We start from the raw sequence: 16,797 nt of genomic DNA on the forward strand, positions 1-16,797 counted from the left end.
AGGACGGGATTAACATAATAAGAAATATTTTATATATATTGCAAGATATTCCTTACACTCAAAATTTTCATTTCGATAAATAGATTATGGCCTAATGCACAGAAATATGAATGATAGCATGCGATATAACATAGATATAACAAAAATATAAAACGCTCAGACAAGAGTGTGCACGCCGTGACGCAAGAAAATAGCGTAAACAACCATCAAACGCTGCCTTGAAACATTTAACATGAAATAATTTACGTATCACAAGATTTTAAATAAAATCGTTTTCTATAAAAGTATAGTGAAAATTTTTACCAAAAGTATTATTTTAATATATGTATGTATATTTCATTATAATATTTAAAAAAATATTTTATGTAAAAAAATTCGACATTGTTGTCTACCGAATGAGATATTAACTATCTATAAATGCGTGGAGTGTGCGTATCATCGTCTGACTATGCCACTGGCAACAAAACGTTGTAGCATTAATAAAACATAATACTGTACACGTGCGTGTAAAAACAGACGATAGGAAGATCCCCCCATAATAGTATTAAACATGAGAACATGAAAGGGACCGGCAGATTTTATATACAAAAAATTTCAAACATCTCGCCATATTTTTCTTGATTACAAATTCTTTGATTTAATTTGCTTCTTTAAAGCGTCATGTATTTAAAAATTTTTAAGAAATAAGATTGGAAAGTACTGATGCTTCAACTTGGAAATACGTAATTGCCATCCTTCTTGCTATGCTTCCACTTTCCGTGTTAGTCAGAGAAGTAAACTTTCAGCACATTAATAAATCCGCGACAAAAGCGACAAAAGTGGAGTGTTATCCCTTTAGATTAAACTTTACGAACGCGGACAACAGACGCTGCACTAATAATGCTCGCACGTCCGTGTGTATTTTACGTCTCGTCGCTTGCGCTCGCTATGATACGCAAATAGAACCGCCGGTGGAGACGTCCAACTGTCTGGTGCACTCGCAAAAATAGGATTGTGTCGCACCGTCATGTATCGCCAATGTTACGCGACAAAATCGCGGAGAATCGAGGCTAGAAAACGAAAACGATTCGCAATTGCTTTTCGAAAAGATTCAAATTTACAATTTTCAATTAACGCACGTCAGTCTGCGAATATAAACAGCTTGCCTCACAAACAGGTTTCGTCGTATAAATCAGTTAGTCACATAAATTTCTACAAGTGATATTAATCTTGCAAAATCTTTCACGCGAATATTCTATCTATTTATAATAAATAATTACTATGATTGAGCAACAATTTTTTTATAATAAAACTGTGCATATAATATTAATATAAACGCACGAAGTAAGAACTATATATTCAAGATGTTTAATTTTTCCATTATTTTTTAATGGTTGATTCTTTAATCGAGAAAAATCGGTTATTTCAGTTTTCTTGGTTATTTCTGTTTCAATCGCTCATATCTCAAAAATGACTAATGCCTTGACATATATTCGCTAATAAAACGTCGATTCCAAATTGGTTGAAAAATTGTCAAAAAGTAATACGCGGAAAGCGGGACACGCTTAATATATAATACTTATATAATGATGCGTGTAATATTTAAAAATAATTGCGAGCGTCGGATTTTGAAAGTAAATATTCTAAGTACGCAGCTTACGTAAGTGCAGCGAACGCGCGGTCCGCATCGCAACGTTCGTCTTACGATTCGACGGCACTGCACTCGCGCGACGACGATGAACTCGCGCGACTCCATTGCGGTAGACGCGTCGCCCTTTACGAGCGAGATGGCCTTTTTGCCGTCTGTGTTTGCTTTCAACGCGTAAACGGCGCGAGGGTGGCATTTGTCCCAGACATTGCCAGACTCGCGAATAATCCGGAGCAATTCCAAGAGCAATCGCGCTGATCGACGCGTCCAAGACTGCGGTCTCTTTCTACGGCGGTGCGGCGCAAAGAAACGATAAATTTCGCTAAAGATGACACATTCAACAAATAAGAAGAGACTTTACGACGCTTTTTTTTTTACGAGAGCCTTTTTTGGCATAAATCAAGCTCCCTATTTTATTAATTTAATAGCGCGATAACTTTAAATTTGATTTACGATCTACTTATAAATTCGGCAATTCCCAGCTATTATGTGTCTATTTTATAACTCAGGTTCAACATACAAGTGTCGGGTCGCTCTACGGGCGGTCGTCTTCTTTCTTCCTTCGATATGTATCTGTCTATGCGTGTCCCCGATCGTTTGCGTTAATCTAAGCGTGGCGGATTATAGAACGGATGATTGCGCCGTAAGCACGAGAATCACGTAGAGCGAGTACCGTCGCTAATACTTAAAGGGTATGCACGATACAGGTCACGCGAAGGTGCGCTTCCTGTTGGCGTCGCATTCGCTGTTCCGTGTACTAACGAGTGTTGTCGTGTAACCAGGAACTAGTATCGCACGTGTACACGTTGTGTAGTACGACATTACGGAAATGTCAATGTTCACGTCTACGGAAGATGATAGACGGACTTGGCTTCCTAATTTTCCATTTCTCTCAATTCACAATCGAGTAATCAATTTTATTTCATTATCAAATAACTTTTACTTAAGAAAAATAATTACAATTATATAATTTTTAATCTTTATCCCTATCAGAAAATTTGCAATAAATCTGTTCAAAATTACACGACAGTTGAAAGATAAATAAAGTTATCAATTTTAAATAATTTTTAATTGTGAAATTAATTATAATTATATAATTATATATATATAATTTTATATAATAATATATAATTTTATATATATATATATATGATTTTTAGCTTTTATCTCTATCAGAAAATCCGCAATAACAGATGTTTAAAATAACATGACAGATGAAAGACAAAGCGCCTTTCCATCCAGTTTCTCTGGAGAATTCCGTTACTTCAAACGCGCCAGCGATGCGGCTGTTTCAAAGTATTCTCTTTTCTACCCGGTTCCTTCTTCGTCTCTGTTTCTTCTCCATCGGGCACGACGGGGTACGCCGGCTATTCCTGGGGCTGATGTCGAGGTGGAGGCGGAATGCGCGCGTCCTCGGTAAGCCGCGAAAAGGTGACAGGTGCCGAGTGCTTCTATAAATTGCAATCTTGAAAGAAAGAGGGGGCGAGAAAACGAAAAAGGTCAGAGGATGGAGAGAGAAAGAGGGAAGAAACCGCGAAGTGACCCCTAGGTTGCTATCTTTAGCCAGTTTGTAGGCCCTAACTGCTCTCCCTTCGGAACACGTGCGTCGACGAAACATCATTTCTGCTTTCGTACATGTCATTGACGTTCAATGCTCGCATTCGATAGACTTCAAACTCGAATACTTAAGAGAATGCGCGTGAGAGTTTCCAGAACAAATTGAAAATTCGCGCAAAAGATCATACGAAGATCCTGTTTCTCTCAGAAATCGCAGAATTCTTACGAGGCGCTACGATCTAATAAACATGACGTTAAGCCGCGAAAATGAATTGATATTCATATTTCGGGACAGGAATTAAGGTTTCTGGAATATCCCGAAGCTCAATGAATTCTCGTTGGCACCGTTGGCCAGGTTGGAATCACGCAAGTGTATCGATTATGAATGAGTCTCCAGGTCCATTCAGCTTGAACGTGACCCAGCGTCCCAGAGTCTTGGTACATCCCCGACTCATCTAGAAGCCCGGTCACTTTCATTCTGCGACACTCGCTTCGCCGTCAAACCGCTGTTACGACTCCGAAATGCCTTGCATACTCCGAAAAACAAAAATAAAGACGATGTTGAATTGATGTTTAAAGCGTGTGATATCAAATTGCGACATGCATATATATATATATATAAGTATTATTTACTATATATAAATATTATTTAACTTATAAAGCTTCATTCTTCTCTATCGCATATTCATGATATTTCCACCATAAATTTCCAAAGATTTAACATAATTCTTCCCTATATTGCTTTCTTAAATTTCTAGTTTGCAGGAAGGAAATGATAATTAGTATTAAAATACCAATTGACGATCACGGATATAAAAATTCGCGCAAAAGTTTATCACAGAGTCGTGATTGCGACTTAAGTACACCATTTGCTCTCGTTGCTCCTGGCAGAAGAGGTGCACATGAAGATTAACATCGCGCGCTGCGGATATCCAACCGTGCGTGGAGTCCACTACTAGCGGGCCTCTTGCCTACTCCCTCCTTTGCATCCGTATCGCGTTCGCGAACCCTCGGCGGTTCTCTGACGACAGTAACTATTTCCAGACGCGTTTAATTAATCTTGAACCAAAAACGTCGAGTGGAAAATGGCGGACGGGCGGTCGGTTAGGCTCGGGCACCGGCCACCTGGCAGAAATAGCAGCCGTGGAAACGGCTCCACCGACTTGACGTTTCCTCCGCGTACGCGAGCGTGAGAGAAACGGAACGACAGAGAGGCGAGGGAAACGAGAGTAATGGAGAAATAAACAAAATAGACTTAGCACCTGCTAATCGCTGTCTCGTCATCGATGTTTTCGAGACAAGCAATATCTGATTCACTCGCCCGATTTCCCGATCGGCGTTTCATCCTAACTCTCTCGATAATCTGAATATTTCCGTGTTCTTAAATCTGTCAAGTCATGATATATTTTTAACAAAAAAAGATATTCCAACATTTCTGCATTTACGCAACGTTAAATAATTTCTCAATTTTAATATGTCGCACCTATCCATTTCTCAGTGTCATTCGCGGTGCGGATATACTTAAGCCGAGTGATTCATTAGCGATTTTGTGAGACGCGAGAGGAGGAGAGACGATTTCCCGTGGCCGTCGATTTTTCTGCGGACGCTTGCCAGGTAGAGTAGCACGAGAGATTTCCTTTTCTAATTCACCAGGTCAACGGATATCCGTAGACGCAGGTTCCGAAAAGTGGCCGACTTGCCGCTAATAATAACCGTCCACTCTCAGTATCTTGTATACACGTTTGAGGCCGGATTTATATTTTGCGGTGCCGGAAACCGATTCCGAAATATCCCGTGCAAGACCGCGGAAGTATTAAAAGAGAATAATCCGGTGGTCCACTCTTGGATCGAAGGCGTAAGCAAGCGCGGCGGCGGCGTCGAAATCTCCGCCCACGAGAAACGTGTCCCATGCCAAAAACACGGGATCGGTTTCGTGGCAAACGACGGTGGTTGACGGATCGTTGGCTTCCCGTAGATATATTACGATCGGATACGCGTATTTCCGGGAACTTTGAGTTACGAAAGGAATTTCTACTGATAAAAAAAGAACTCTAAATTATCTTCAAAATTCTACGTCGCATTCACGTATTAAATTGCTTTTACATTTTATCAAGGTTCGATTCAATTAAATCATAGTACATTAATTAAAATAGTTGTAGAGATAACGCCGCTTTGATGCTTGGTTAAAAAGAACGCAATAAATTTGCAATTTCTACTAGCAATTTTAACACTGTTGCTATTGACTGATTTGCAATTAATAATTTAATTTCCCGTCAAGGCACATAACTGACAAACCGGCCGCACCGGTCACTGCTCGAGAGATTTAATCGAAACAAATCACGTCGATTTGCTACATTGTTGTATGCGAGATGCGAGCATAATTGCCCGGGTTTCTTATTAGAAATGAGATCATACTGTGTTGCACGTTCAATTATCGCGCGAGCATCGGTCACGAAAAAATAATTAGCGCATATGAAAAATGAGGATGTCCGAGAACATTTAATCTCGCGTGTGAGTGGCGTGTGCTGAGATAAGCCACTTTGATGCGGCTGCAAGGTATACGAGATGATAAGAATAGCAGATAAGAATATCTTCCCGAGTTACCCGCGTTGTTTTCAATGAAGCCAACCACCATAAAATTTCATATCGTCTTGAAACCATCAAATTGCTATACATTGTTTGCGCGCTTAATTATGACTAGTGGCTGGTTATAAATTTGCGGCGTAGAATATTGTTTCCTTTAGTTATATTGTAGAATAATTATGTCTTTGATTGCTTAATCAAATAAGCTAAATTTAATTAAACTTAAGTCAAAATTGATATTCCCTAACGTTTGCACTTTCTTTTTAAAATTTTAATATGACCGATAGAGTTTCTTCCTAAAGATATCCAAAGTAAATCGATAGTTTAAGAAAGAATCGATTGCATAGTATGACGTGATAACGTGACAAACACAAATGAGTGCATCTGCCGATTGTGGCGGATTGCTAAAAGATTGCAAGAGAAAATTTTCAATTTGATTTGGAAGCGCGTACATCAAAATGCGCGCAAAACGTCTTTAATGTCACACGTCGAGAACGCGGAGCCTAAAAACGGCAGCGAATGTACGAACGATATAGGTTAGCGTTATTCTTTTTCTACATTTGACATTTTTCAGGTTAATATATTTTAAGTTAACAATCTAATAATGTAATAACGCAATTATGGTGATTGCGTATAATAGAAGATACACAATCTGCCTTGCTGTCTGCCAAGCGTGACTCAGAACGAGATATGATTTCTGTTTTAATAAAATTCCTAAAATTTGACTTGCACGCGTTACTTTCATGATAAATTACATATAATATTTGGTATATATTTACATTTATTAGTGGCAAATGAAATAAGATTGAGAAATTCCAGCGAAGAAATTCAAATAACGCTCCAAACGAGCCGAATTTTGGATAATGCAAAATCTAAATCTAGTCCAGAAACAAGTGGGAGTGATAAAACATGTCCCGATAAGCAATCGCGAGATGATAAGGAAGGTATATCATACACAATTAATTGCTTCTACAAAAAGAACTAATATTAATATTCGTCAACGCTGCGCAAAATAATTCTGCAATAAGAAATCAATCGTAATATTCGAGTGGAATAATTTCGAATAAAACAAAATAATTTCAGATGCATACATCACCTCTGGTGATATTTGCAGAATTTGTCACATGGGCGGATATGCCCCAATTGCAGACAATCACTCGTCGTGTGAAGATCGACTCGATCAGACACAGACACCGTTAAACTTCGTTTATCTCGGTCCTTTGATTTCAGCCTGCAAGTAAGCTCTTGGCTCACAATAAGAAAAAAATAATTCTCCGTTTACTGCAGCTTTAAAAAAAAATCGCGATCAAGAGACACATTATCGAGATTCTTCGATCCGAATGACGCGCGCGTCGATGCACAAATTGACGGATTATCCCGGAAAAACTGCGCGTTAATTTAATTAAGGTTCGCCTCTTTCTTAACGTTCTCTCTCAGTGTTTAACGATACGACAGGTGCCGAGGTACGGTGGCTCTCGTACACACCGAGTGCCTCGAGAGATGGTTGACCGAGTCCGGTCGCATGAGATGCGAGCTTTGCGGCTACAAGTACGCGACCAAAAGAGTACGGCGTTACAGCCTCTTCCGAAGCGTTATAATATGGTTCCACGCCGTAATAGCCACTCGACAGGTGAGTCAGATCGTTAGCTCCCGTTTCGCCTCCTCGCTTTCATTCCGCGCGTCGAACTTAAAAGTCTAAATGACACAATTTCATTAACATACAAAAATATGCCGCATTAAACATTTTTTTTAATTAATGATAGAAATATTATACGACTACAAAATACCGATATTATCGTCACATCGATGTTACGTGAAATTAAAGTTTTATATTACAAATTGATCTCACGGCATATCGTTTGAATATCGTTCCGTTTAATTAGGCTTTTAATTATCATTAATTCACTTTATTTAATACGTGTTCGTCCGTGAGAAGATGTTACTCGACATCGGGTACCTGATGATGACCACGCCTGTGGCTGCGTTCTCCTGTTATGTATGCGCCTTGGCCTTGAAAATGCTGCTGCAAAACAGCTTTTACGAGATACCGTGGATGATAGTCGCTATGCTGCCAACCTGCTTATTGACGCTGATAGCTTATTGGCGATGGATAATTACGTTAGGGAGGTACGCCGTTAAATTTAAGTCAGTTCGCTCGTGCGCGGACGAGAACGATCGTTAATGGAAAATGAGTTAATTAAGATATTACCAAGTGCGATTATGTAATTATAAAAATTTGGGACGAAGTCGCGTCTTAAAGTAATGTCAGTTACAAAAAAAAAAAAAAAAAAACTTAAAAAGCTTCCGTGTTGTGAAGAAAAAGACGGACAGAAACATCAGCATAAACCATAATTGTGGAAAGTATTTCTCGTACTACAGATTGCACGGTCATCGATGGAGACGTTACTGGAGAAACAACTTTGCCATTCGTTTGATACCCAATCACGAAGACAACAACGACCTACAACAGTCGAGTGATCATTTCGATGCGCAAGAGGACTTCGAGCAATGGAGGATCTTCGAGGAGATAGAAGAATTCGCGCAATAGCCAATTTAATCGCTACAACCGTCTTCTACTTTTTTGCTCGCATTCCCATCCCCTTCGTCGGAGCTGTCATACAGCTGCACAATATTTAATTACATTTTATTAACGGGGCACTTCAATTGAAGCTCATTGCCGCGCAACGAAGACGATTTGCCGCATCAAAGTTAAATTACGATGCGCGTCATCTGATCGCGCTTCCGGATACGTATAATTACGTCTGAATTTTATAGTAATATATTTTGTACTTTACAATTCTAGTGCTTGATTAAAGTAACTTAAAAATTATCAACCTCTCCCCCCCGACATGCGTTCATCTTCCACTCGTCGTTAAGTTGAACGATTTAATTAAGCGGTCGGCTAATAATTTCAGCACATACCTCTGCACTTTCTCTTATAAAAAAAATCTGATATTTCGCTGCGCAAAATTTTTTGCTCGAAAAATAGGATTCTCGGTTAATGCCGGCAGTTGCCCGATCGATTATCATTATCCGCGATGGCTTCGCAATAAGCTCGATAATGGGGCACACACTATCGCAAGATGATTTTGTTTAAACGATTCCAGTTGACTGGACAACTTTAGTCCGCAAGGAAGGTTGATAAAAGCCGCGACGCGCGATCTTAATCAACTTTGCGTCCGATAATAAGAACCGCTGCTCGAAACGTCGATCTACATATTATTTACATTTTAATGCGTGATAATAACCGGCATAATTGTCCGGCAACGTATTTGATTCATTATGGAATAATTATGATTATCCACGAGTTTCACGCTTTTCATTCGAGAGGGCAAGAAATATCGTCTATAAAAACCGTGTTGATTTTCACACATGCAAAAATTTGTAAATAAAATTAATTTACCGAACCACAATTTGCTACAGTAATAATTCATCGATTATTTCCACTTCAATCACTCGTTCTTGACTTATTATTGAAATTGTTGAAACTCGTCTGTCTAATGCGTCTAGGCGAAGCGTCGAGGAAGAAATGAATCTTTAATGCAGCATCCCTGCGGATGCATCCGGTTCTTCCAGATTCTAAGGGGCGATGCGCGGAACCCTTCGTGTGCGCTGCTCCTACACTCGAAAATAAAAAGAGGCGAAAAGGATACCGGCGACGAGCAGCGCATTGCAGTGAATCCTTTCCTGCTCTTGCGACAAAAAATAATATTTATGCGGCGGATATTTGTCTCACTGACAGACATCTCTTGCCACCGGTGGATTTACTACGAATCCGTAGTCCTTAAATTTCCCAGCCCACTCTCTTCACGTAAAGGTTAGAGAAGTTCTATCAAAGTCTTTCTGTATTTCACAAAATAAACTCTAACTTTATCAAGATATTTGTTCCGAAATATTTCTTAATTTAGAATGTTTTGTATATCAATATTGATAAAAAAACGTCTGACTTCCTGCGGTCGTTAAAGCGGTCTAACAATTTAGTAGGCACGAGCCAATAAATCCTGCCCTCCTCGAATCGCGTTCTCCTGTGCATCCCCTCATCCATTTTATAATTAAATCACTAAACTTATGTACGCGCGGTGGTCTTCGTAGGAAGCGTTGTTAACATAATTACGGGAGATACAATGTTGGAAGCGTGCCGCTCCGCCTCGCTTCTCGTCACATTACACGACGATGCGGCGTGCATTTATTCGAATATGTGAGCATCATTATGTGCGAAATCAGTTTATGTTTCGGTAAACTATAAAATGGCGTCTTCTATAAATTTAGCTGCATCGATCGCTTAGACGTAACGTGAGAGATGGAAATTTGAATAATAATTCAGATCTGTTTTAAAGACTTAAAATTCTCTCGCTCAAATATATAACTCAAGATTAAATAACTATCTTTATGATAACGTTGTATTTTCACCATCTTTTAGCATTAGCATTTATCGTCTTGATTTTTCCCGTTTTTGCTGCTACTGCCACGGACCGATTCACGAGAAGATAAAACATATTATAGTAATGACGTAGATATAACTCCATCAACTTTATAAGACCACCCGGGTGCGCTATTTTAATTATAAGAAATTCCGGAAAAATCTCTGGAATTTTTTATATCTTTGTAATGAAAATAAGAAAAATATAAAATATAGTAATATAGTTTTGATAAGATATTTTATATCAACGTAGAGACTATTACATGAAAACAATATTTGAACATAAAATTTAAATATTATACCGTAATAAATATCTTTATAGATATAGATTAGACAACAAAATAAGTCTTTCAAATAACTTTTTATCTCATGTACGTGACTCAAATAATATATATATATATAAACAACTCAAAAATAAACTTTATAAATACACGTATCGAAGACCGGTTTAAAATCCTACGCTATCGCGGCAAGGTGTGAAGAAGATAAGAATATCTTGGCCGAGAGTAGCGCAGCGAGACTGAAAATCGAATTCTACGAGATAATAACGTATGTTAGCCGCGTGAACGAACACGATGGAATTCTGCCAAGAAACACACCTTAATGCCCGTATTATATGCGTGCGTACGTGAAGGAGCTGACACCCATAAAGCTCGGTCGAGCTTCTTTTTTCGCGGCATGATGACGGACATCGTGTTGTGCGATTTGGAAGAAATTTATTTCATTGTAGACTGAACAATAAATTTGACAAATAGCGCACATGTAAAAAAGAACAATAAAAAACTTGAATATTTCGCTTAATATATTATTATATTAATATAAAATAATAAATTGGTATGCAAATTTTCATCACTCTGTTAATTAACTTAGATAATTTTTAACACACAGGGGTTCATTATAATGCACTGATAAATATTGATAAAAAATACGGCAATTATAGGAAATAAAATTCCAATAACTTTGATCTTGACATAATATACGACACAACATATTATGTTATCGAGATCACAGCCCGAACTAACCGTCAACAAGGCAAGTTATCTGTGGTATAAAGCGTTCAATTTGTTTCCAATATTAAAAAAACAAAACCAAATAAGGTAATAATATTAGTACAATTCCCGATAAATTTCGAAGAAAACTTCAAAGAAAGATCTATTTGTCCCGTAGAAAGTAAATATTAGGCTCATATAATTTACACGTTAGATGAATATCTATAATAATACGGCGCTTTACCCAAATATAGCGTAGCGTAGAAGAATAGATACAGAATCTTATATAGATTAGCGTATCATCTTAAAACCATGGGCGTCCACAGGGGGAGGCAAGAGGGGGCATTTGCCCTCCCCTGGAATCAGAGAAAAAAAATTCAGCATTTACTCTCCCGTTTTTATTAAATCCATTTACTCTCCCGTTTTTTGTTGTATTGATCAAAGACGTCGTCCAAATTGCATATTTAAGCAAAAAAAAAATATAAAAAATATAAAAAAGTAAAAAAAAATACAAATGTCTTTCTCGACTTACACCTACCTTGTCGCGGTGAGAAAGTTTTTTACAACTAAAAGGTGTATTAATTTAAAATTATATATATTGTATGCTAATTCGAAAAATAATATTTTGGATCATGTCCACCCCTAGAAAAAATCCTGCAGACGCCCTTGCTTAAAACATCAGGAATTTTCTATGTACGAGGATAACCGATAGACAACAAACAATAAATTATATAGCAAATTGATGCATAGCTTGGATAATTACTGGAATACAAATACTTGATCTAAGCTACTGGAAAATAATCATTCATTAAGAGAACGTCTGTCTTTTAATTCTTCTCTTATAAAAAAATATAGAAAAATAAATAAAAAATAAAATGAGATCCTTTTCGCGAAGCACATTTCAAAGACTGCCGTGACCAGGATTCGAACCTGGGTTACTACGGCCACAACGTAGGGTCCTAACCGCTAGACGATCACGGCTGCTAAAGGATCTGAGAGCGATCGATAATGCGCTATTGATTCGTCGTAACATCGATCCGCTTGATCGCCCGAGCGCGGAGACGCGGCTCTTCTTGCTGCACCGCTCCGAGCGCAGCACGCAATCGTGCAACGAGAGGAATCTAACAAGCGGTTCGTTTTGGTCATTAAAATCGTGGTATTCGCATTAGCGGCCTTAAGGGATTGATTTATAGCTATTCCGTTCTGCTCGCGACTTCCGCGATGCGAATAGCCGCACAACAATGCGTGGCCAATATACGCGAGCGATTCGTCGTCGCGAGCGCTTTCTGGCAGTCTCATTGCTGGCTTTCAGGCAAGCGCAGCTTTTTGCCGGCTTTGATTTCCTGCAAACGGCATCCCGTTGCTAATTTTCTAGCAATTAGCCGTACAATACGCCGAGGAAACGAGATTTTACGAGCCGACCGCGGCCACTTTTACACTAGTCAACAGATACAAATCGATGTTTTATTGTTTCCAGCCCGACGATGGCCTCTGTAAAGGTCGATGATGTTGCTACTTTGTGAAGTTAATATCGACTACTCGCAAAGTTATAATTTATATAGCGTGAAGAAATGTGCCTTGCATGCCATAAATTAAACATTGAGAAGTGTCGAAGGATTTTTCACTCCCGTTCTATTGCTACTTTCAGACCAGAAAGACACGTTAACATGAAAGACACGTTAGCTCGCCGTCTATTTTCAGCTGATATCACATCTCACGTGCTTATCTGCGGCTTTGGCGGGTCTTCTCGATGCGGAAATACGGTCACGCTTTCGCCCGGAAGCTCGTTCTCTCGTAGGTGTCGCGTGTACAAGAAAGATAAAAAAGTGCCGGGATGGAAGGCGATATCCTTCGGCAACACCCCGGAAGCTTGCGTGCCAGACGAGCAACGTCGAATTAACTCGCGGAACGCACAGATTCGTTCGCGTCCAAAATAGATTTTCGTTTACATCTCGATGTATGTAAATTAAGCGTATGTAAATCCGGCCTTAATTTTACGAACGAATAAATCTCTTGGTAATTAAAACTGCTAATTAAGATTGAAGGAAAACGATAATAAAAGATACGTAAGTAAAGCGAATTCTTAATGCGTCGGCAATTCAAAAATGACTACCGTTAAAATCAAAATAAATTATTAGAATACCATGTGTTTTAAAAAATTGTTTAAATTGTTTGAAGAGGATGCAAGTGAAATTGGCTACGTGTGTCGATCGCACACGTGATACTAAAGATTATCCAGGAGCGACTTATCGTGCGTACGAAATACGCACGCGTGCTATGTTATTATATTTTGTCGGTCGTGCCAGATGCCGGGGCCTGCCCTTGCTACTGGTTACTTCTGGTTTCATATTCCGGCATGATGTATTTTTAGAAGCACGCTGCGCATGCTGGTGTACTTCGTTCTCGTGTAAGAAAAAAGAAGGGTTGAGAAAAAGGGGGAAGCCGAATTTGTATGCGGTAGGCAAGTAACATGCCATGCATATGCAAAAAGCAAACTCTACGTTTTACGGAATCCATCGAGAACGCCGTTATCGTTAGCGTCGCGAAGATAAAACGCGTCGAATGATTATTTCATCGCGATAGATTATGAATAATCTACGCGATGACAGCAATAAAGAGTATTGTAACTATAAAGTAATTTTCAATGCTATTGAGGAAAAATGTCGCTGTAATGAATCTAGTTTTACATTTTGAGACTATTGAGAAACTAAACAATTGAAACTAATATAAAGCTTTGAGAAAAAAAAAATATTGTGCAAATAATGTCTTCGAAAATCAGTTTTACAATCATTTTCATCACCGCGCGCGTCAATATCTATTTTGCGTATAAATAGATAGAGCATTTTATAGCCGCAAAATCGCTATTCCTATAATAGATTCCTGTATACGACACTTCGATTTCAACGATCTCTCTTCCAATTAAAGGAAGGTCAACCACTCGATCGGACCTCTACAGGGAATAGACTCAGCCGTGACAGCGCGTTTACAGCGTGGCACGCGCGGAACAGTGACCACGTGTACGCCGCCGACAAGCGAATGTAAACGCGAGATGCAAACAAGAGTCAATCAGGCCGGAAAAAGCTCGACTTATGAGCACAACTTTAAAAACACAAGGTAGCTAGTGATGAAATGTACTACAGAAAATAAAATGTCATCAATTGTGCGATACAAGTGAATTATCGACGATATTTCTCAATCGAATTAGAAATAAATCAATAAATAATCTCTGGCAAACGCGTAATATCCGAGAGCCTAAGAGAGCGTGTTTTCATTTTAAACGTGCAATTTTGCGAGAGTATCGCGCGGCCGATTCCGACGAGTGCCCATTTCGTCAAACGGCAAAGTACCGAGAGGGGAACGACGGAAAAAAACATAAAGGTCCCTGCAAATTTAATGGAGTGGCGGCCACACAGCTGACTTCCACGATACCCGCATCTCCTAGCCCCCCATGATATTTATTTATCACGAGTGCGCGGGCTCATCGTCCAATTTACGTTCTCGCGAATCACGTGGAATGTTGCCGAGCGCGGAACAACGAGCTCCGCTCGTTAATGCTTACGTCACGAGAGATACCTAACCCCTTTTCAAAACAGCTACGCGATAGAGGCTGGAAAGTAACTTTTGCACGAAGAGATTGAGACAAATCGCTCGAGATCGCGTCGTACCGCGCAGACGTATAATTACGCATCGTCGAGAGGCGAGAATAATTATCAATTTTACACCGTTATCGGCGTTGCCCATCTATTAGCTGCCGTACATATTTTTAAATAGCCTTACAACATAATTATTAACAATGAACCCCCTTGCAATTTTCCGGTAAATAATATTTCCTCTAGGTAATTCGCACCGCTGTAGTACTTTGAGCAGAACATAACGCGTGGGGACGTATAGCATTTTACGGAGATCAAAGACTAAAGCGACGGAATATCGTTGAATATCATAATATAAATATAATAATGATAATCCTACGGACGGCAATTTCTCATTCGATGCGCATCGGCGCGCACAAGAGGACAAAACTGGATGCGGGCATTATTCTATTCTCTATGCGATCAAGTCGGATTCGGTCGCGCGCCGATTGCCAATTGTTTCTCCTTTTCAGGAAACGCTCATATCTAGTCTGTATGGGGTCAAGGGTCGTCAACCTCGTGCCCAGAAAGTCCGTATGTACGTGTCACGTTGGTAGACGTTGGTCAGCGACGGTCATTATGTTAACTGGCAATCACGGTAATGCTGTCATCAGCGTCCGTACTAACGGCAATAACTATAATGTAGCCATTGTGGGCACTCCCGTGTAATCCTTACAGATGGGCGAGTTTTCATTGACTACTACCGGATATCCAGCGCGCTTCGCATTTTATGAACAACTGCGCGAAATTGAGAAAAACAAAAAAAAAACCAACATTTTCGGAGTAAATTTGTTTCGAAATTGATTATTATTCAACTGTCGAAATAATCTCGACACGCAAGATAATTTTGCTTCTATACGAAAACATGAAAATTTTGATAAAGAGTCTTTTGAGTTTTAAAGTATAAAAAAATAAAATAAAAGCGCGCGATAAAAGTGCATGCAAATGCAATCGTAAAACGTAAAAAATATTTGCGGAAAGACTCACCGAGCCGGCGGTGTTCACGCTTCTTGCTCGATGCACGCCACGTTCGTGGCTTCCCCAACGCCATCATTATCACTCGCGATGCATCCCGCTAAGCTCGCCATAGGTGAGTCGCGTAACTGTTCTCCTTTGGGCCGAGGGCTGCACGGGCAAGAAAAATACTGTTATTCGTTTACCATTAAGACGTTCGGCGACGAGCATCGGCGGACCGGCCGCTCGACGCGCGCAGCATATAAAAAGTACAGTCGTGACAACGTCGATTAATTAGCCCGACACCTGTAATTAAGTCGCTGGCGTTAATCGCGAGCGGTTCGGTTAATAGAAGTCCGAGTTATTACGCGCGACGAGATATGCGCGAAATTAATTTTCGGAAGACCTCGTGGTATAATTATCGTGTCGTCTCGACATCGATGATCGTCAAGAAAATTATTACATCTCTGTGTTTGGTTCGCTTCCTCGCTACATGTCGCCCGTGCTATTTAGTCGCGTCTCGCGCGTCACGCGACGCTTTTTGACGTCATTTCGCGCTGGAATAAATACGCGCCCGGTCGTTCGTGAGATCGTGAATTTACTGAATCGTAATTGCGCACGGAAATTTCGATCGCGACTGCGGAGTACTAAAATTACATTTTCGAACGAAATTAATGTGTGGAATAAATGGATTTCAAGGCCAATGCTTGGTTTTAATAAGCACTCTTCTGTATTTCAAAGAAGGTAGACGGTAATAAAACGGTGATAAAACGAAGTAAGCGTTAAAATAGTAACAAACAATTAATAGATCAAATGTAATAGACAACTAATGTAGAATTATGATTTCAATTTAATAGATTGCTATAATATTGTGTCAGATGTATTGATGAGAGCGTCACAACGGCGACCGAGATGTTCGTTGCAATGAAACAAAGTGAAATACAGAAATGTTTACTCAAATCAAGCATTAGCCTTGAAGTTCATTTATTCTACTTAGTTTGTAATCTTGAGACCAGTGCTATATAATTTATATTTTTG

General features: G+C 39.4%; 1 protein-coding gene and 1 non-coding gene across 3 annotated transcripts; one reads left to right on the top strand and one right to left on the bottom strand.

Annotated features, from left to right (window-relative positions):
- The first annotated feature begins 6,109 nt into the window (after nt 1–6,109).
- On the top strand, nt 6,110–8,597 carry LOC105679625 (E3 ubiquitin-protein ligase MARCHF3-like). Of its 2 annotated transcripts, none has more exons than XM_012379756.2 (6): nt 6,110–6,303; nt 6,556–6,711; nt 6,851–7,004; nt 7,223–7,397; nt 7,704–7,894; nt 8,147–8,597. In XM_012379756.2, exons 1-6 carry the CDS (start codon nt 6,246–6,248, stop codon nt 8,313–8,315), a joined length of 903 nt encoding a protein of 300 aa, XP_012235179.1. In that variant the 5' UTR covers nt 6,110–6,245; the 3' UTR covers nt 8,316–8,597. The 2 variants fall into 2 exon arrangements, with proteins under 2 accessions (XP_012235179.1, XP_067217346.1); XM_067361245.1 differs by having other exon boundaries at nt 6,120–6,303; nt 6,587–6,711.
- A 3,488-nt stretch (nt 8,598–12,085) lies between these two features.
- Nucleotides 12,086–12,157, bottom strand: TRNAH-GUG (transfer RNA histidin (anticodon GUG)). Its single transcript has one exon. It is a non-coding gene; the product is annotated as a tRNA-His (tRNA).
- Between the last annotated feature and the right edge of the window lie 4,640 nt (nt 12,158–16,797).

Source organism: Linepithema humile, chromosome 1, assembly GCF_040581485.1.
Source record: "Linepithema humile isolate Giens D197 chromosome 1, Lhum_UNIL_v1.0, whole genome shotgun sequence".
Taxonomy (NCBI): Eukaryota; Metazoa; Arthropoda; class Insecta; order Hymenoptera; family Formicidae; genus Linepithema; species Linepithema humile.

Excerpts from the sequence above, each read along its gene's own strand:
- LOC105679625 (XM_012379756.2), top strand. The coding sequence starts at position 6,246 with ATGTCACACGTCGAGAACGCGGAGCCTAAAAACGGCAGCGAATGTACG. Across the intron at positions 6,304-6,555 it reads CGAATGTACGAACGATATAG|TGGCAAATGAAATAAGATTG; the intron begins GTTAGCGTTATT and ends TACATTTATTAG. Across the intron at positions 6,712-6,850 it reads ATCGCGAGATGATAAGGAAG|ATGCATACATCACCTCTGGT; the intron begins GTATATCATACA and ends AAATAATTTCAG.